At 43.0% G+C, this 20,965-nt stretch overlaps 1 protein-coding gene across 1 annotated transcript in view; it reads right to left on the bottom strand.

Moving 5' to 3' along the window:
• Positions 1-16,454, bottom strand: part of GABRP (gamma-aminobutyric acid type A receptor subunit pi) — a 33,291-nt gene extending 16,837 nt beyond the window's left edge. The window contains exons 1-3 of the mRNA XM_067566454.1: positions 16,151-16,454; positions 5,168-5,269; positions 515-627 (exon numbers count right to left, since the gene is read on the bottom strand). Of these exons, the coding sequence (XP_067422555.1) occupies positions 515-627; positions 5,168-5,223 (169 nt within the window). The 5' untranslated portion in view covers positions 5,224-5,269; positions 16,151-16,454. The remainder of the gene's footprint in view (positions 1-514; positions 628-5,167; positions 5,270-16,150) is intronic.
• Between the last annotated feature and the right edge of the window lie 4,511 nt (positions 16,455-20,965).

The following is a 20,965-nucleotide window of genomic DNA, read 5'->3' as shown; positions in this document are numbered from 1 at the left end:
CCTTCACAAAGTTTAAGGCAAAGCCTAGGTACTGGCTATTTACAATTTAGCGAATATGATTCCACAGTGGAAAAAAGTCCCCAGAGACAGGGACTAAACACAAAGGTGTTTAGAAGAAAACTGATGCCCGCTAACAATACACAGCCACACGCAGGGGACAAACTGTAAACAAAGGCGCTGCATGGTTATAACAGAGCAGAATTTAGCCCAATGTATATAATTTCACAGGTGTTGAAACTCTCTAAGCTTCCTGTTCTTTATTCCATAGACAAACATATCCAAGGAAACAAATTCTGCCTTCAGTCATACACATGCAGCTGCACTGAAGAAACAGAATTGGAGGGGGTAGGTGAGGATGGACTTGGGCAGATAGTGCCAGCATATTGGGTAATTTAACAGGGACAGATACACTGGTGCTTGCTAAAGAAAACCCCATAAAACCTCACTCTCTCCAGGCCATCATTATTGATTATATAATCCTTTTATCAGACACTGAAATGTTCAGCCAACGTACCACCAAAGTATGGCCGGAGATATTTGTTGTATCCCTCTGTGAGGTTCTCAAATCCAGGCAGGGATAGCGTGTCACTGCTGTGCGTGTCCGATTTATGGCCCAGCGTGCACCTTCTAAGAAATACAAATGCATCTGGTTAGGCATGGCAGGGCACGCTGAGAGCATCTGCTGTGCAACTGCAGCCACGTTCCCTGTATGTATCCAGCAGTCCAACAGAAACGGCCTAGAAACACTTCGTCAAAGCCAGTGGCATTTGATTCTGCTGTGTAATTTGCGTGTGTGTGTGAGGAGAGGGGCGGTTGGGGCCTGTGGGCAAATGGTACACGGCTACATTAAACAGGCAATCCAAAACTGGGGTGTTTTACTGCAGTCTCAAAGGGGTGCGCTTGCCTGTGGAAGATGCTTATGGAAAAACTCATCATGTGGCTAGAAACAGTCACATGTTGGCAACTGGATTTTGCTTATGACTTCCCTAATGATTACCTAGGCAGGCTATTGTATCAGTGCCTGTCACCATAGTAGCTTCCCACACTTATTATTCATATGGTGGCAGTGGCTAGGAGCGCCAGTCCTGGACCAGGCCCCAGTGTGCTAGGTGCTGTACAAATACAGAACAAAAACACAGAGTTTACAATCCAAATAACAAAAATAACAGTAACAATCCCCTTTTGGCAACAGATGGGCTTCTGTCTCCTCCTTTCTTTCTCTGAATATGAAAATGCCCAAGTCAGCATAAGCATTTTAGTGTCAGTGAGGGCTGCACTTAACTCTGAATGCAACGAGGTCAGGGGCTGTTCCTCTCTCATCTGAGAGGGAGATCCAGTGTCTTGGTCTTGGGAAGTGTCTCCCAGCCCCAGTTGTCAGCCTCACCCTGCTGGCTGACAGTTTCCTCATTCAAGTGCAATGCGGCCTTCAAAGAAGGCCATGGTTAAATGGAGAGAGACAATCTCTCCAGTAGCCAGGGCTAATTCAATGCAAGATTTTGAAAACCAGGCCAGAGACCCTGAATTTATCTTCATGCTTGTCACAAGGTGACCGGCCCCTTTAAAAGGCAGTTGGGTCCAGTGCACCTGGACTGATCACTTGCTGCCCAATTGGACTTAATGGAAGATACCTGGGTCTTATAAAGGGGCAGAGTGTTACAGGTAGTTGGGAGATGCTGGCTTAGTGTGAGAAGGTTCCTGCAGGGCCCTGAATGAGCAGGGATGGGGAGACACCAGTAGAGAAGGCCAAGCTCCAGACAAAAGATGGTGGGAGAGCAGAAAGACAGACCCTGATGGCAGTGGGGCTGTGCAAGCTTGGCACTACTTGTCAAAAGAGGACAGGCCTTCAGTGAGGAGGGTCTGACCCCAGCTGGAACTGAGATGAAGGTTTTAGGTTTTGAAGTCTATTTGAAAGACTGTGAAAGGGAATTTTCTAAATATCTGGACTGTGTGGACTTTTAGGGGGCCCCAAGCAGAAGGGGATACTGAGGCAGGGTGCTGAAGAGCCACTCTTGGCTAGCAGGGAGTGCTACAGGGCAGTCATGTTCTTTCACAGTGCTCAGGGGGATACCAGTGCAGAGTATGGGGTAGCGGGGTAACATTTTCCCAGGGACTGGTGCTGCTAAGTGTAAGCCTCTCGGCTGCAGAGAAGAGTTGAGGATCTCAGTGAAATTCTGTAGCTGTGAATGCATGAGCCTACCAAATAAAGCCCTGGTCTCTGGTTACACTTCTCTGCAGCATGGTAATGATACTTAGGCACCATTGCTTCTTAAACAGAAGAGGAACAGTGGCTAGACTAGGCTGCTGAGGTTTTGGTCCTTTTTTAATGCCTCTGGCCATCTTAGGCAGTAGGTTAACATGGATCAGAACCAACATAATGGGTCTGGTTTCTGGCTCTGGATCCAAAGTTAGCTCGGGACTCTAGATCTGAGTAAAAACCTCCCTAGCATTCAGGGTATTTGGATTCAGATTCTCCTACAAGGTGGATTGGTTGGAATCTACAAACAGCCGTTCAAACCCAGATCTGGATCCAGGGATTTGGTCGGAGGGAGAAGAGCCAGTCTCTCATTTCTGTGATAAACTGATGGAAAAAGCCTTTCCAACATAATGGTGACATTCATAGCAGTGACACACCGTCTACACCTCAATCCTTACCCAACTTCTGGTCTGTAAAGGGGCTCAAGTCCCTAGCCTGTCCTCAGCTTCAGCAGAAGTGCCTTGGCCCTTTAAGATCTTGCTCTCCTAGCCTTTCAGTTCAGTTCCCACAATCCTCAAGTCTTTATGTTGTCTTCCTCCTGGGCCTAGAAGTGTCCCCTTCAGGTTCCCTTCGTTTAGCCCTTTGACCTTCACGCCCGTTCCTGTTTTTTCCATTTGTTGTCCCCGGTAATCAGTTGAATCCCGGGCTCAGTAGCTCCTCCCCTTAGGCTGGGGGAGGGGCTTTTAGCCATGGGCAGGCCTATGCCCGCCCATGTCCTGGAACCCAAATAGTAGCAGCACCTCAGCGAGTCCAGTCTTCTCCTTGCTCATGGAGTGCAGAAGAAGGAATACCTACTTAGGTTGGTGGGTTCCCCCCAGTCATCTCCCCCCAGGTCTTAGGTGTTTTTGGTCCTGCTCCTACTCTTTTGGTGGCTTTTTTCCACTGTCCTGATGATACAGGATAGTCCCCAACCTCTCTGGCAGTCATCTCCTCTGGCTGGTTATCCCAAGTGTTGCTGATCAGCCAACCAGCTGCAGCTGGAGAGGTACCTACTTTGTCTCTTAAACCCTTAGCTGGTGTGACAGAATGGGGTTTATACTCCCCATCACCCCCTCCCCTTAAAAAACGTAACGCAGAACACAAGTGGTGTGTTGCCTCCAGGAAGGGAAAAGTGCCAGAGACTCCGTGAAGTCATTAGGGACTTTGATTTTACATAGAAAATGCTCAGACACTACCCTGAGCATATATAGGTAGAAGACAATATTGAAGAAAAGTCAAGCAATCTGTTTGTGTCATCTACAGGTCTATCTACAGAGCACAGGTATAGCTATCTTAGCAGCACAATGAGGACTGGGTTAGTTAGGTGCCTGAGATTTTATCAGAAGCCCTACTGCAGATCTGCCTCCACTCCTCCTATCTTGTGCATAAGTAGCTTGGGGCAGGCTGCTCACTCTGGAAAACTCAGTTGGAGCCAGATATGTGGCAACCATTTTACTGATGATGAGGGCCCAGGGGCCTAAGCGATGTCCTTCTCGATCATGTGGAACACTGGGTTAGGCAGCTTAGAAATCGAGGAGATTTAGAAGTCTCTAAAAATGTCCAGTATGAAACGGCATCCGTCATTACAAAACTGATTTGCTACAAGATCTAAAACTGCACCTCCTCATTACAAAACCCATATGTTAATACATCCATTCCTCCCCACTCCCCAACACCTTTTGAGGGGCGCAAGCTGTACCTCAGGCCATCAGCTATTCCTTGGTGGTCACTAGTTTCCAGGAAATATTTTGCACTTCACTTGTTATTGTTTAAGGGCAATCCTTAAATGTCAGAGTGTTCCTGCAGCAAACGCCATCAGTAGAGGGAGGAATCCTACCATCAGCCTCTGGGTGAACTGGGTTGGGAAGGGCAGGCGGCAGCCAATATTACAAGTTTACAGCCTGAGCCAAAGCTTTTAAATGTGAACAAAATCAAGCTGCCGTGTTTGGCTCTGAGCCTGCATGGCCTGTGATCAGAAGTGGATCTGAGCTCCAATGTGCAATGCCAAACTTTTTCTCACCCCAGGGGAGTTCAGATGCAGAGTTTTGGTTCGGACCTATCTCGGCTCGTTATGTAAAAAATAGCATTCTGTACTTAGACCAGAAAACTGTCCCTGGGGTGTTTGGAAGAGAAATCACTAATGTGTGAAAGAACTCAGACACCGAGGTGATGAGGGACAGCTAACATACCTAGCTAGAAGGACAGAGAGGGATGTGTTCTAACATGGTGTAGTTTCCCAGCATAGCCAGGCCCTGTGTGGTCACTTACACTTGTATAAAGTGGGTGTAAAACATTGCCAGCCATGTAAATGAAGGGATAATTCTGGTCCTAGGGTGTTTTTTTTCTGGTGTAAATGGCAAAACAGGTCCAAAGAAGTGTATTATGATCCCCCTGCCAATACGGAATGGCAGCGAAGGGCTATTCCATGTGAAAGGTAGCAGGTTTCCGTGACATTTTTTCTTCTGTTCTTATTTATGTGGTTTTCATACCCCTGGAATTTCACTGTAGGTTTTGGATTTGAAAGAACGTGCAAAACCCAAAGCAAAGCTCAGAATTGCTCAACTTCATGTTGTTTCAGGACCAAAGGCATGAACACTCTCAGGCGCCCTTGGAGTTGGGCACAGGTTCATGTGAAAAGTTCTCAGACCTTTACGCTTTATAATTAAACTCAAAATTAAGGGAGTTTCATTTGGTTCCAGATTCTCTGATGGAAGTTACACAAGGTGGTAATCTACCCAGGGCCTGATTGAGCTGTAGTAAAGGGGCAGTGCCTCCCTACAGGTAGCATCCTTTGAGACGGTGAAATCAGTTCTCCCCTGATGCATCCAGTCCTCTTTGGAAGGGTTGGAGTCTAGACCCTGGCCCATTTTCCTTCCCGCCCACAGCATTTATGTCAATTACACTTCAGACAATATCCTTGGCCAGGAAACTTACCTTTGAGTTGGAAGAAAAAGCCACACACAGATGAGGGCAAAATATCTGGAGTACATTTCTGGAGATGGTTTCAGTGCTGGCTGTGATATTTGTACTGATCATCTGTGAAGCAGAAAGGAACGGCATGCAATTTACAGCAGTTTAAGGCAAATGCATGTGTGCACACAAACATCTATAGGTATGATCCTTGGGGAGTGAAGGGGGGTCAAGAGTTAAACATTTCTTCTATAATCTGAACATTAGGGCCTGATCCAGCAAGGTGTTTAGCACTTTCAACACATACAGACTCCAGTGCCCATTCTCTCGGTCTCTCTTGGGGTTCTGTATTGATCCCCATCACCCTGGTATCTCAGCAATGCCTTCCACATAAAATAGATTGGCAACATTCAGGTCCCTCAGTGGACTTTATGGAGGGTCTGGATTTTATGCCGTTTCTCCCATAGAAAATCTGGCTTGTGGTTGAGTGTTTATTTTTTTAAGCAAGGCAGAGGGAAGGGTTGATGTGAATGGCATTCTGATTATAGTTGAAAAGCTATATTAAACAGGAAGGCTTTTCAGCGTTTCCTAACAGTGATCTGGCTCTGGATTCATCTGATCTCCTTTCGTCACAGGAGGGTTTCAGCCTGTAGCATGCCTGGGCCTCAAATATTGCTTAAAAATATTGTAGTCTCTGTACTCCATTAGGTCATGTCTGTGATAAACGTATGGTTATTAATTGTAAGAGTGGCGGGTAACTCAGGGTTCAGTGCAGGGTGAAATCATTCCATTTTAGATCGGTTTTGTTGACTTTTCTGGGCGTGGAACTGAATCTTGGCTTTCAGCCGTAGAGTTCCTCAGCTCTGTGCTTTTCTGAAAATGAACAACATGATGATCAACTGGCTTTCATCTGACTACACTATACCTACAGCCCCTCTCCAGCCTTAAGTTCACTGAAGGAAGGAGTGGGTCAGTGATAAAGCTTCCTTGAAGCAGATAGACGGCTGAGTGCCACACTCCTAAATGTACCTTCTAACAAGAACAAACTACAGGATTTAGCTGATCTGCACACACTGTGGTTGCTAAGACATTCTCAATACTTGGCCACAGTGAACGCAAGTTGGAAACATGATATTGTACCATCAAACCCATTAAACCATTCAAAATTATCATGTAAATATGTCTGAGTATATGAGTGCTTTCATGCAGATCCTGGCAAGGAAATATGCTGCCCTGGTGGGCCAAGTTCTGCACTGAGTTACATTTATGTAAGTCTGGAATAACTCTATGCAAGGCAATGGAGTTACTCTGGACTTTGGCCAGTAAAAGCAACTGAGAACAGAATTTAACTCAATATATTTTCTCACAGTGGCCTGAAATTTGGATCCAAACTTCAGAGTTGGCCCTTATTGCATAATGCCCCGAACTAAAACTCCCCCAAACTTAGGAAATATCCTATTTTGCAGTTAGATCCATCTCAGTAGCACACTGTGGCCCATTACAGTCTTGCCCGTTTGTACAGCTCAGGTAGTACAAAGGGGCTGGATTCAGACCATAACTCACCAGTGGAGAACTCCCTGGGCATAGAGGTATTTCATGCTGATGCAAAGCCTGCAGAGCTGGTTCTTGCACCAGCTGCTCAATCTATCATATAAAGGGCACGTCCAGAGAGAGAAGAGAGACATCAGGGTGGAGTGCGAGCAAGTTCCATTTTATATGCCAATGCCTCATTAGTGCAGTCTTTCTATGGGACCATATTCTAGTGGCCTTTCCCATGCTGAGCCCAGGCAGTGGAAATCAAAGAGCTGTAACTAGCTCCCTGATTGCTCTTCCCTGCTCCTGCACTGAGCAAGGGAGCATCTAGCCCACTATTAGCCTCTGGCAGTCCTGATTTGGGACTAGCTTGGACAGGACGGAGAGTTTGCCCTGCATGGGGCAGAGTTGTGCGAGTTTTCAGCAGGGTTAGCAAACCACCCACTGACAGAGTTGATGCTATGTCTCTCTGAGGAAGTGATGCCAGCAGTAGCTATTCTTTCACCTTGTGACTAGTCAGAGGTGATTGTGCGTGTCATTAAAAAAGCAAGCATTGGAATAACTAGAATAAAATATAATCAGAAACATAGGCTGCATGTGCTGCCAGAGGCTGATTTTACATGTAAGAGGAGACAAGTGAGCTTTTATGGGAGATAAATGAGTCCGGAGCACAGGGGGGTCAGTGGCCCATCACCTTGGTGTCCCACTTGGCTATTCGTTTCAAGTGCTCTTAAGGGTAGATCTGAGCTTGAATTTCTCAAGTCCTAACTTACCTGCTGTATGTAATGGATGGAATCAGCGTATGGGAACCAAGGGAAGAGGTTTGCTGTGGTTTTCTCATGGTGTTCCTGTCAGCAGCTCCATGAAGCAATATAGCAAGCATTTTCAGCGAGGCACCAAAATGAACCCAAGGAAATCATGTAAGGAGAATCAAGTGGGGGCAAAAATGGAGTGTTTGAAGGAAAGGTTTCCAAAAATTAAGTACGTACTAATATTGTCAGTTCTCTGTGTAAAATCTGATGTCCTGATAAGGCTCCTGTATTTCTAAAACCTTTCATGCAACTTGGCACCCAAATGCTTTCCAAATTTTACGAACTGCCCACCACTGAAACACAACCATAAGAACATGAGAATGGCCACCCTGCGTCAGACCAATGGTCCATGTAGCCCAATATCCTGTCTTCTGACAATGGCCAATGCCAGGTGCATCAGAGGAAATGAACAGAAGAGGTAATCATCAAGTGATTCATCCTGTGATCCATCCTGTCAGCCATTCCCACCCAATCATGGGTGGAATTGTTTTAACAGATCACAGCAACACTACACAACAGTTTAGGATGGAAAGTGAAGAACATTATATCCAGCTGAAATTACAGGGGGACTCTTAGGGAGGCAGAATCCAATTATTCATGTTGGCATTGGACCAGAGCTCTAGGATTAACACCACTCCTCTCCTGACAAGTGCAATGAGATGATAAATACACTGAAGTCCTGCAGTCAAGGCCTTGTTTTCTCATCTCATTGGGAAGATGGCCTCTTCAGCTGAACAATGCTCATAAATACCATGATGGGAACCTCACCTGCTGAATTACCAGCATCCTTTTCTGCAATGCATATATTCCCTTCAGGAGTGTCTCCATCCAGGTTGTGATCCACTCTATCTCTGCTTAGCAGGCGAAAGGTGACAGTGTAACAGCTTGAGGCCTAATTAAAATCTAAAGAATATTGTTGGCATGAAATTATACCTGGTTCATTTTGCACTTTGGATAAATCAGTTCTTGTTTTGTTTTTTCTCCACAAGTGAAAAACAAACTAGCAAGTTTGCCAAGTTTCAGAGACTATGCTTTACACACAGAAGACATGATTGGGAGGTCACTGAATGTTATCATCTTGGGTTCCTTGCATTCTCTTCCTAACATCAAACTTAGAATAGCTTACCATGAAAAAGATAGCCAATTCATTTTTAATCCTTGAAAACTGAATAAGGAACTAATTCATTTTATGTGGTGGCACTGAATTCTAACCTGAAACACTTTCATTCTGGGGCTTCAGTAGCTCATTCCTGTACAACTAGATTGGAGTCAAGGAATTGGACCTGAGCGCCATTGTCCTCCACTTGTGTCCTCATTTACACCAGTGCAAATTTGGATATGATAGCAGTTTACGCTCACTTTGTTCCGGTGCAAATCATGAGATAAAGTGGAGGGCTATGGAGAATCAGGCCCATTCTATCTAATTTTTCTGTCTCAATGTATATTCCTAAAATAGTTTCAGTTTGTCTGTCCATTTTGTAAAATGGCAAAAGTATAAATTTCCAAAAAAAGAATGTGTTACACTGTAGATTTAAAAGAATGTATTATTTGTTCTCTCCTATGGCATCATGCATTTTGATGTCTTGTTAAATTACTGGGAGTTTTTTTGGTTGAAAGTTGATGTGACCTTGATTTCGATGGCAGTTAAAAGCCTAAATACCCTTAAGGATCTGGGCCACAGCCTTTCTGTTGATTTGTCCCCATTTGTAAAATGGGATTAATAGCATTTCCCTACCTCACAGGGCAGTAGTGAAGAGAAATACATTAAAGATTGTGTGGGCACTATATATGTTTCGAAGATAGCTAGATGGCCAACGTAGTACTATACTTGTATGAAAGAGATGGATAGCACTTCCTAGAACCAAACACAACCAGAGTGTAAACTTCCTCTCTCCCTGAGTTCAACTTCTTTCAGAAAGGTGAGATCTTTAAATTTGAAAAATGACAGAGAACATACACAATATTTCTTTCATGGAGGCTTCTTTTTTTAGTGACATTAAGTCCCTATTCCCTTGTGTCACAACATCCTCATGATGATTCCAGTGTACTACTACAGAGACTGAGTTTTTAAATAAGGTTAAAACAGTAAAAGGAACAATTTCACTGGAAGTCTATTGAGTTCCATATATGATGCCATTACAAATTCATTACAATGTAGGCTGTAATGGCAAAATAGATTTCAATGGAGACTTGAAGACATTGGGCCAAAATGTATTGGTGTAAGAGAGCTTAACTGAATTCCATGGAGTTGCACCACCTTACAGTAGGACAAAATCTGTTATTGAAATGCTGTTGTGATTTGAGTTTACAAAGTGAGGACAATGTCATGTCAGTGCAGCTTCTAGATAACTGATTACTATAGAATTACCAGGGCAAAATGATTTCATTGCAACTCTCCCATGACTTAAAAAGGATTGAACAGTATCATAATCCTAAATTACCCTGACGTTAAAAAAAACCCCAAACATAAGTCTATGAAAGAGGAGAATAAACTCAGAAAACCAAGTGCATTACCATTCTATTCTCTACTTAGATGTGAGCCTGCTTTTGATGTCAAAGAATTTTTACCGTATAACTTGATTGACTTGACTAGAGTTATTCTTGATTTGCACCAGCCTGGTTAAAATGAGAATGACATCCTTTATCTAGCATTTACTCTTTATCCCAAATATATAGGGAGAGGGCAGTGCCCAAACTATTACTTTTGTTTGATACTATTTAAGCACAAGAATCGCAACAGGCCAATAAATACACATGCTCTTCTACTTACATATTCCAAGAGTTGTAATCAAAGATTACAAACTACTGCAGTAAAGTAGACTGGAAAAAGATTGTATTTGGTACAATATATTTTTGTTTCTCTAATTAATTAGTCAAGAATTTTAGTTGATTGCAGGAAAAAACGTTAGGCCCTGTTTAATTTGGATTCTTCTTATGCTGTCAGTAAAAATACAATAAATGCAATATTAGTACATAAGTTCACTGATGGGGAAATTATTTCTAACCCTGGAAGTTAAGCAGCACAGTTATATATTGGTTAGTCTTTCACAGTTATATTGAAGATGCTGAGAGTTTAATAATTCACTCATTTAAAAACATACCTTCCCTGTGGATTTTTAAGGTTCTACAAATTGCAAGTGTTGTGAAAAAACACCTAGGGCCAGAATCCCAAGTGGTGTTCATCCACATAGCTCCACTGCAGTTAATGAAACTATGCTTATATACACCAGCTGAGGATCTGGTCCAGCATGTACATCTATTGTAACTCAATCTATGCTGCCTCAATGCTGCAGTATTCCTTTCGTTTGGTATTTCAAAAGGATGATAAACATAAAGAAAGAAAATAATGTGTAGTGTCATCAATCCTGTTTATCTGTAATAAACCGTTAGTAAGAAAAATATGCATTCTTTGCAGTATAATTCATAACTTTGCTAGGCACTAAAAATCATGGACTAAACAGATGCTGGTTTTATTACAACTGGCTTATTGCAACAATTTGTAACACACCCCACTGCCTGCTAAACCTTAACTGCCCACTTTATTTTAAGTTGTCTCCTACAGCATGTGAGAGCCCCTCTTGGTTAACAATCTGTCCCAGCTTTTTAGCTCAGACATTCTAGTTACCTTCCCCAGAGCTGAAGAAGAGCTCTTGGAAGCCCTAGAGCAGGTCTCTTCCACCAGCAGAAGTTAGGCCAATAAAAGACATAACCTCACCTACCTTGTCTCTCTAAAAATATATATCGTAAGTCTATGGGGCCTGATTCTCATTTACATCAAGGCTGCTTTACATGACCATAAATGTAAAGGACTCCCACTTTCAGGCCTCTTTGCCAAAGCAATTCATAAAGGACTTAGTGTAAATGAGAATTGGGCTCATTATTTTCTCTCATGAGTGAGTACAACAAGATTATAAAACACTACCTTCTCAGTAACGACTCTGACACATGAATGCTGGGCATATCACCACCATGTAACATGTACCATATATATCGTGTTTTAATCTAAGACAATCTAGAACCTGATCTTGCAGCCTTTACACACCTATCATATTTGTAATTGGGTTGCTTTCAGCATCAGTGCCTGCCACTATAATTTGCAAACGGTTTATATCCAGAATTACTCCCAAATGGCTATTTGGCGTTCTGTGTGTCTGGGTGTCTCATGCAGGCTGAGCAGCTCATGAGACCATGATCTCTACTTACCCTTCAGCTATTTTTAGAACCAAATTCGAGCTGATTTTCCCCTGTAGCTTTAGGAGAGCCGTTTTCATTTCCATGTTGTATCTGCTAGGTGCTGCCCTGACCAAGACTAGAACTGCTGGAAATCTCATGAGGAAGCCTATTTCCACCCCAAATGTGAAGAAGTTTGGGTTCACCTTGAGTGCATGTCAGCTTCTGCACAGCAAAGCATAGTCCCAAAGTGACTTGCAATCTCCCTTTTTCAGAGGTTATCTGGGAGTCAATGCACCCCCAAGATTGGGTGCTGGTGGCAGGGAAAGGTGAACAGCCAGAGACTTAGAGCTTTCCCATTCATTAGTATTGTGCCTCCAATGGATAACACTAAAGAGGGTGGTGCTGGGAACATCCCTTGCGATAAGTGCCCTGAGTGAGTGAGTTTCCTGGGTGAGAGTCCTGTGGCTTTGAGTACAAGGGTAATCATTCTGCCCTGTGCTAACTTGCATGAAAATGGCCCTTGGTATGACTAGAATGATTGCTGCTTGCTTTCCTAATCATTCTGTGACATCAGACACTCAGGAATCGGATTTAATTGGCTTTGTAGAGGAAGTGAAGTGATTCAGACCGAATATCCTCCGTGTTTTTTGACCAAAGGCTGAACTTTAAGCAGGTGTCTCTGAATTGATCTTGAAAGAAACCGGCTTTGGCATGTGGGTGGACAGGGGACACGCAGAATGCATCGTCTTCTCTGCCAGCCAACTGGGAAAGAGTCAGGTGTTCTAAGGAGATATTTACCATAGAAGAATATGGAAATCCAGTTTGACACATGGGCACTGTTGTGACAACAGGAGAAGAGCCAGCGATATAAAAATTGTTATGCAAAATAGATTTCTGGAAAGGACACGTTTTTTTATTATAACGGAGGTACAAGGCTACAATTTTAAAATCCAAATAACTATTAAAGCAGTTTTTATACATTGGATGGAAGAAACAAAGTTTATAGCTTGTGGGAATGGAATTCTGAATTTTGGAATAAATTAGGCACATCCTCTTGTAACTGTGGACTTGAAAAAACAACGGGCTGATTCTCTTCACAAGGATCAATCAGGAGCATCTCCATTGAAGGCAATGGAATTACACTGGTTTATTACTTGCATGGGAGAAAAATTAAGCACCTAGTTCATGTATAAAACTGAATGATTATATTCAAGCTAGTCCTCCTGGAACTTATCATTATCTAACTTTACAATCACTTATAATGGACTAGCCCATGTTGCTATGGATCTGAAAAGTTAAAAGGACTCTACCAGTCTGTCAACACACATGAGAGCTGCTGCCCAGATGGAAGTCCATCTAGTGAGCAATTTAAATGGGACTGAACTGATGCATAGAGCTTCTGCTGGCCCTTTGGACGGGAGTGAATTTGACAATGAAAATATATTTTAAACACTAAGCTGGAATGAATGACAGAACTTTGTGTTGGGGGGGGAGGGGAGGGACTAGTGCTAGAAACATTGCTTTAAAAAAGAAATTGTCTGTAAGTCAGGGGTTCTCAAACTTGTACATAGTGTGGACCACACATTAATAGATTGTCCCATGGATGCCTCGCCTCCCATTCATGATTGCACAGCATCCTTATAACAACTACTGCAATTACTTACATGGAAAAGTGATATTAGGAAAGTTTTGTCTATATTTAGTTTCTTTTAATGTGATTTCACAGTTGGGAACAAGAAGAGCCAACACCAGATGACCAGCCAACTTTCTGCACACCAGCAGCCAGTGCTCCGTGCATCACAGTTTGGTAGCTCCTACAGTAGGTACCTTTCTTTAGAGCAACAATCCTACTCCAACAGAGGGATGGATTAAAAGACCTAATATCTTTCCCTGCCACTATGTCTACTCTGTGTTCCCCTTTTGACACGGTAAGGAGATAATCTGAACATTCTGAAGAGTTTTCTTCTGTATGTGATGTCCCCTTAACCCATGTACAGAGCTGGAAGATCTGCCACTATGCCCTGATACAGTCAGGTAGAACAGGACCCACACTGCTCTGGAGGAGCAGAAGCAGCAGTGCAGAGGGGGAATTCTCAGTACTCTGCTGGTGAAGGCTGGGAGAGGATTGTGATGCTAGCCCTGAGAAACTAGCTTCATAGTGCGAGACACTGGTTTTTATTGTGCATTCAGTTTTCATTAGGCTGAAAAAGATTTGCTGAAATCATGAGCAATGAATGAGTGAATTCATGGCACGCCCAGAAGTCCTTAAAAATTGCTGTGAACTTTTGTTCTGGCTAAAAGTAGACAGTTTCGGTTGACTTTACTGTCATTACATCATGTGAAAAATTACCTTTACATTCCAGAAATAATTGGCACCACTGAAGTGAATTGTGGCAGTTGCATGGGGACATTTCACAGCACATACCCACCCTGAACTCTAGCCACAGCTGCCAACATCTTACTTTGGAGCCTCCATTCTTTGCACAGCCCAGACTCCCATTGAGCTCAGTGGAAGTATTGGAAGTGCAAGGACTGCATGCTTAAAACAAAGATGAACAATCAATCCAAGGCAAACAAAGAGGAACAATCAATCCCATCACCCAGTTTTGACTCCTGCCCAAACCCACAGTAAATAGATTAAAATATAGGGCCTAATTCTGATTTCACTTACACTAGTATAGTGAATGGTACACACACATCACAAACTTCAACACCGTAAGAAAGACGAGTATCATGCCCATAACTTAAATACAATAGAACTCTGCCATCAGTTAAACCCATGAAAGACTCCACAGAAGACCGATGATATTACACTGCATTAAGACCAGTACAAATGAAATTAGAACCAGACCTTCCATGTTGAAGAGAAGAAACCTTTCCGCCACCAAAGAACGTAAGATCCCAAGACATCAGCCCTGATCCTTCACTCTGCTTGGTGCAGATGGAGACCTGAGCCTGCACAGAGCCCCACTGAAGTTAAAAGGGAGTTCAAAAGGCATATGGATCTGCCTGGAGCTTACAGGATTGAGTGCTTAAATACATGCAGCAAGACAAAATAAAAAAATAAAATGAGGACTTCCAAGATTTACTTACATGCAATAAATTCTTCCTCCAAAATGCCAAGCTTTGCTCCTGGTCAGGCAGTTCATTTATGCTGTTTGAGCAAAATGTATGTGTATGTGTGTGTGTGTGTGTATATATATATATATATACATATATATACACATGTAAAAATAATAAGTGAGGCTGTATATAAAAATATATATCACAGCAACAAATTATTTTTCCAATCTATCTCAGTATATTAGATTTCTGAACTCTCCTTCTAGTATAAACTTGAGTGGAGTCATCTGTTGCAACAGGGAATTTAGTCAGCTCACTGCTGTCTGAGCTCAGTCAAGTTGTGTATCTTGTTACAGAGCACAGATTTCATTCATTCACTAAACCTGTCCCTTCACCAGCCCACTGGAGGCAGGGATTGAGCTGCAGGTGCAGACAGCTCACCTTCCCTCCTCTAGCAGGCACTCAGAATGCAGGCAAAGCTTTGTATCCCCTCCCCAGACCTCTACCTGTAACCATATACTCATGGTACCTCCCACCTCAGCAGTTCTCCCATGGGATCCCTCTCCATTGTTTGTGCACAGGCATTTTTTGTGGGATAATGTTATTCTGCTCATATCACTCAAATTGTTCCTTTACCTTATACAAGTTTCACTCACCCTCAGGGCATGAAATGGGGCCCCTCTAATGTCATCTATACTATATAAAGAATGGGATAGAAATTAAATGAAAATAGTATCATACCAGTATCTAAATAAAAGGTAAAGCCTTACTTAGAATACTCTATTCAGCTCTGGAAATATCATCTTAGAATAAGCATAGCAGACATAGGAGGGGTTCAGAAATGGAAGACAAAAGAGATGAGAACCATGGAAAGATTTCCATATAAGGAGAGGTTGAGAAGAATGGGATTGCTTAGTTTAGGGAAGAAAGGAGTAAGAGGGGCATGACCGATACAAAATAATGAATCGTACAGAGAAGGTAAGTCAGGCACCTGTGCTTCTCTTTTCATGATACAAGAACAAGGGGACAGTCAGTGAAATTGAATGGCAACCATTTCAAAGCAAATAGGAGATGCTTTTTAAAAACCACATGGAACAGCATTACCCTGCAGAACTCATTGCCACAAGATAACATTGAGGCTAAGAGTTAAACAGGATCCAAAAGAGTTGAGAATTTATATGGATAATGAGAACACCAAAAGTTATATTTGATAGATTTACTTTTTGAAAGATGGTATTTAAACCCTCCTGCTGCAGGGCGGAAACCAACCTCTGTCTGATAGGGGTTAAGGATACAATTTCCCTTAGGGGCAGGTTATTCCAGACCTACCCATTATAGGCTTTCTTGTCCCTGCCCCTGAATCATCCATTACTGTCAACTGTCAAAGGCAGATTACTGGAGCACTGTAACGAGGTGGTCTACTCACCGCTGGAGTGCCTCTTTGTGGTTATGGCCGGGGATTATCTCTGCCAGTGTGATGCCCCTTCCTGCCAGTTCTCACTCCGTCTCTCTTTCTCTCAGGACTCGATTGCTCCCTTTTCTTGGCTTGGCCCTCTGGCCCAGTCACCGTAGTTTTCTCCTTCCGGGGCAGGGGTGGAGGTAGGGTTGCATTTTCAAAGTCTCTCAGGACCCACTGTCCCAGGCAGTCTTCTCTTTCACTGCCCCTTAACAGTGCTGCTTCCCTTGAGACTGGTAGGGAAACCCAGACTTGTGCTCTACACTGGATTCCAGCCCGTGGACCCTACAAGAAGCACTCAAGGTCTGCACAGTCCTGAACCATACTGCTGTATCCCTGGGCTGCTTCCTACCTTGCCTTCTCTTACCCTGAGAGCAACTGCAACTTTTCTCTCTGCAGCCTCTTTCTACTCTCAGCTACTGGCTTTATACAGGCCCCTCCTGTTCCTGGCCAGCAAAGCTTCATCTCTAATTAGCCCTTGCTCCCTGGCTCCTCCTCCAGATGCAGCCTAGGTGGCTAATTGGCCCATCAAGCCACCTTAACCCCTGCAGGGTAGACACCCCATCACAAGCACATAAACCACTGGTGCGATCCAGTCTGGCAATTCCTGTTTCTGCTGGGTGCCCATCTCCATTCCCTGGGTCCCTGAAAAGGCCCTTCAGCAGGCAGCAGACTCAGGAAGAGCTCCCTGGGGCTTGGGATAAAGAATGAGTTGGTGCAGGGCATTGCTTTGGCTTCCCTCTACCTTTGTTTCTTTGAAGCCTCCTCCATCACTGAACAGGTGCCCGCCTTGAGCTGCCCAGATGCACTACTGAAAAGGGGAATTGAAGGTTGATCTTTCTGAAGATGGGATAAAGGATAATATAGAAAATAGGAGATTATTAAGTGATGGCTCCAGCACTGACAGTGTGCTCAGCAATGCACAAACATATGAAAAGTCAAACATATGATGCTCCAAGAAGCATAGCTCAGACACAATCATTCATTCTTTTTAGACAGCAAACTGAATTTCTGCATGGCTGTGAATCACCACATCTGGTAGTAAGTGTCGGCAGAAGGAGGCCTTGATAGAATACTAAGTAGTGTCCTGAAAGCCTCCATGGGCTCCTCTTTATTAAACATTATTTATGCAATCTTCCAAAAACAGCAGTCTGAAATGCAGGGCATGATGGCTGCACGCCCTTCCAGGCCAATAGTCATTTTGCTCAATAAGTATGAAATAACCGTGATAATTCATGCCAGTGGGAGATCCACACGTGTAGCAATCTTGATTTCAAAGTCATGGAGTTGGAATCTGCCGTACTGACCCAAGGGCAGAATTCAGCTCTTAGTAGATATACCTTTTTGAAACACACACATTGCATTAAGAGGCGTAACTAATTATATACACTTGAAGCCAATGGGACTGCTTGCAACAGCAAGCACTGCACCCAATCGCAAGTGCTCACAGCATCAGACTCTAAGGAAGAATTTGGCTCTCTGTTTTCCCAGGCCATGTCACTACTGTATGCAGTATCTTGCTGAAGTGAGTTCTCCTGTGCATCACAGCATCCATCCTCATCCTCCTTTCCCCTCCCTCCTCCTCCTGGCTCCATTTCTCCTTCCTGATTACCCTTATTGCTTTACAATTCCCACCAACTCTGCCTACTCCTCTTCCCCTCTCCAGCCTGATCTCGCTCCTCCCATCAGCACAAATATAGGTCCCACATCCACACCCCACTTACCTCGAGCCACATTTGCCTCAGCTCTGGTCTCCACTGCATCCCAACCCCCTCTGACTCCTAATCCCATCCCTGAAACTGCCTCCACTCCTCTCATGCCACCATTCCTAATATCACACCCTTCCCCTCCCTCCCTCTCTCCCTTCCTCTCCCTTCCTCCCACTTCTTGCTGTCTCTGGAATGCCCAATCCATCTCTAATAAGATCACAGCCATTCTCTATATGTTCATATCTTGCTCCCTCCAGTTCCTGGTTCTTACAGATATGAGGATGCCTATGTCTGACAATTTATCTCCTCATGAATATTTAGCTCAACTTAGCTCTTTATCTTCTCCTCCAATCCCTCCCACCTACCTCCTTTCTCAATCACGGTTTGTCACTCAGCCCCATAAGCTGGAAGTCACCTACAATTCAGCTTTCTCTCTAGGCCCTCACACCCACGTTATGTCTAAATCTTACCAATTCTTTCTGCATAACATCTCTAAAATACAGCGCCTCCTACCCACTCACACAGCCAAAACTCTTGTCCAGGCTCTGATCTTGCATCTCAATTACTGCATCATCCTTCTTTCTGGCCTTGATAAATGCCATTTTGTCGTGCTCATATCCATTCAGAGTGATCCTGCAACGACTGTTTTCCTAGCCAGTCACTTTGACTATGCCATGCCTTTCTTTGCATCCCTCCACGGGCTCTCCTTTCTCTATCACATAACAGAAACTATTCATCTTCACTTTGAAGGCCCTTTATGGCTTATGCCCACTCTACCTATAATTTCTCATTCACTATTGATTAGCCCATGACATCAGCCTCTATTGCTTGCTTGTTAAATTTTCAAACAAGTACATTTGTGATTTCTCCCATGCTGCCCCTCAGGCTTGGGAAGTTCTCCCCATAAACATCTGCAAAGTTATCTCAGGCCATTATCCTCCTTCAAACCCCTCTTTGAAACTCTCCTTTCCTGTGATGCCTACAAAAAGCTTGATGATGGTTAGGCCGCTGAAGCACTGCTACCACTGCCTATCACACTGACCAACTTTGTCTCACTTTTTCCTTGTACTCTCCCATCTGTTTATATCTGTTGTCTCTTGTCTTATACTTAGATTGTAAGCAGGACTCTTTGGAGGAGGGACTATTTTTTTTCGTTCTGAGTTTTCACCACATCTCGCACAAAAGGGTCCTGGTGCCTGACTAGGGCTCCTAGGTGCTAAAGCAATGCCTGTAATAAATAATAATAATACTCAGTACTCATATTACCATCTAAATAACACACTATTGTCATACTGAGTAACTTTTGATCTTCAAGCATGCCACTGAATGATATAACCATGCAGATTTTACAAAACAAATAAATCAAATGACAGTATCTTGTACTTGTGCACTCTCTTTCTTTTGGGTACCTTAAAGCATCTTAGAAGAAGAGTAAATATTATTCCCATATGAGGGAATGGGAAATTCAGCCACATAGAAATTAAGTTATTTGCCTCCCAACTGTAATTAACACAGCATAAAGATCTAAACCTCCCCAAACATTAAGAAACCTCCTTAAGAGTATGTGACAACATCTCCATGCTCAAATCAGTATCTCATTTGTCATATCTAAAGTCTTGGGAAATTGAATCAACAACAAAATTATCAAATAAACCTTCAAGATAGTTGGTGAATTCTTCTAATGAAATTCTTGCCTCACTTCATTCCAAGTGTAGAGATCTGAGACAATCAGCTGTCTTGCAAACTCACAACACATTAAAGCCTCCCCATTTGATTTGCATCAATTCCCCCAATGATTGTGAGAAACATCAAAAAATACCTGCCTACCATCACTTAAGATCATGATGTAGACTTCAGACTGCAGAGTACTAGTCATATTGAACATGATCTTTCATAAGACTGATCATCAGTAACTTCTAACTCACCCCCTAAAAACATAGATCAATTGACAGAGTATTATAATCCCTTAAAATATTAATGCCCTATCAGAGAGAGGATTTCACTGGGCCTAGAGTCTCTTCCATTATTAGAAATTATGCCCTGGCCTTAAATAAATTAACTCAATAAATGACTTACCATGAATACAAATTACTGCTCAGGGCTTGCAACCAAAGTGACTTATATCTGTTCTCTAAGAAAGATGAGATGCTTAAACTTGGAAAAAAAAAAAAAAAGAAAAAGAAAGAAAGAAAGAAAAGGGAAGGTCTACTGTATTTCTGGGCCTCTTGTTTTAAGTAGGCACTTCTTTAATGTTTCATAAATAAATTCTTTTTTTTTAAAGTCTGAGGAAGGAGAAAGAGTGATTGCATTTTCTCAGTGCAGTTTCACCCAGTTATCCCTGAACTGTGTTTGCTAAAACATCTTCCAGAAAGTCACCCAGTTTTCATGCTGGAGAGTCTGCCATTTCCCTTGGCAGTGCTCAGAGGTGGTCTCAGCCTAGCTCTTATTGACAAGTTGAACTGTAGCGCAGAAGAAGCTTGTACTATCTCTACCCTTGTCTTTGATTCTGTGAATAAGTGAAAGAATTGGGGCTGATCGGGCTATCTCTTAGACAAGGCCATAGAAGAGATGCATGATCATTACTGTTCCCTGTTTGTATTGCAGGAGCTCCTGGGAGCCCCAAATATAGAACAGGGTCCCACTGTGCGAGGACAAACACAAAAACAGTCCTTGTGACAATGATGTAACTGTGATGAATTTAGCCCCACCCTTTGACAGTACAAATGTAATTATAAGTGGATGTTATACCAGATACAGCTATGGAGAAACATACCAACAAAACTACTAGACAAAGAAAAACAGAAATATATCTACAATAAACAAAGAAAGAAGAATGGAATCTAGTATTCTAATCTACTCACATCCTAACACTGTCTCACCTGGTGTTAGGTTCACATTTAATGACAACCAAGAAGTTGTCCTACATAGCATTACACTGAAGCACATCATCATGCATTGGCATTTTTCTCCATTCCCACATCCTGCCTGTGTGTTTCAAGAGCACTAATCTAGTTGGCCATTACTAGTTCGGCATGGGATAGTACTACTGACAACCATTTAACATGTCTGTTTGCAG

Source organism: Emydura macquarii, unplaced genomic scaffold (genome assembly GCF_026122565.2).
Source record: "Emydura macquarii macquarii isolate MOO-44397 ecotype Brisbane River unplaced genomic scaffold, CSIRO-AGI_Emac_v2 contig_2768, whole genome shotgun sequence".
NCBI lineage: Eukaryota > Metazoa > Chordata > Testudines > Chelidae > Emydura > Emydura macquarii.
The sequence above is the reverse complement of the archived record's forward strand: the minus strand, read 5'-3'. Positions and strand labels throughout refer to the sequence as shown.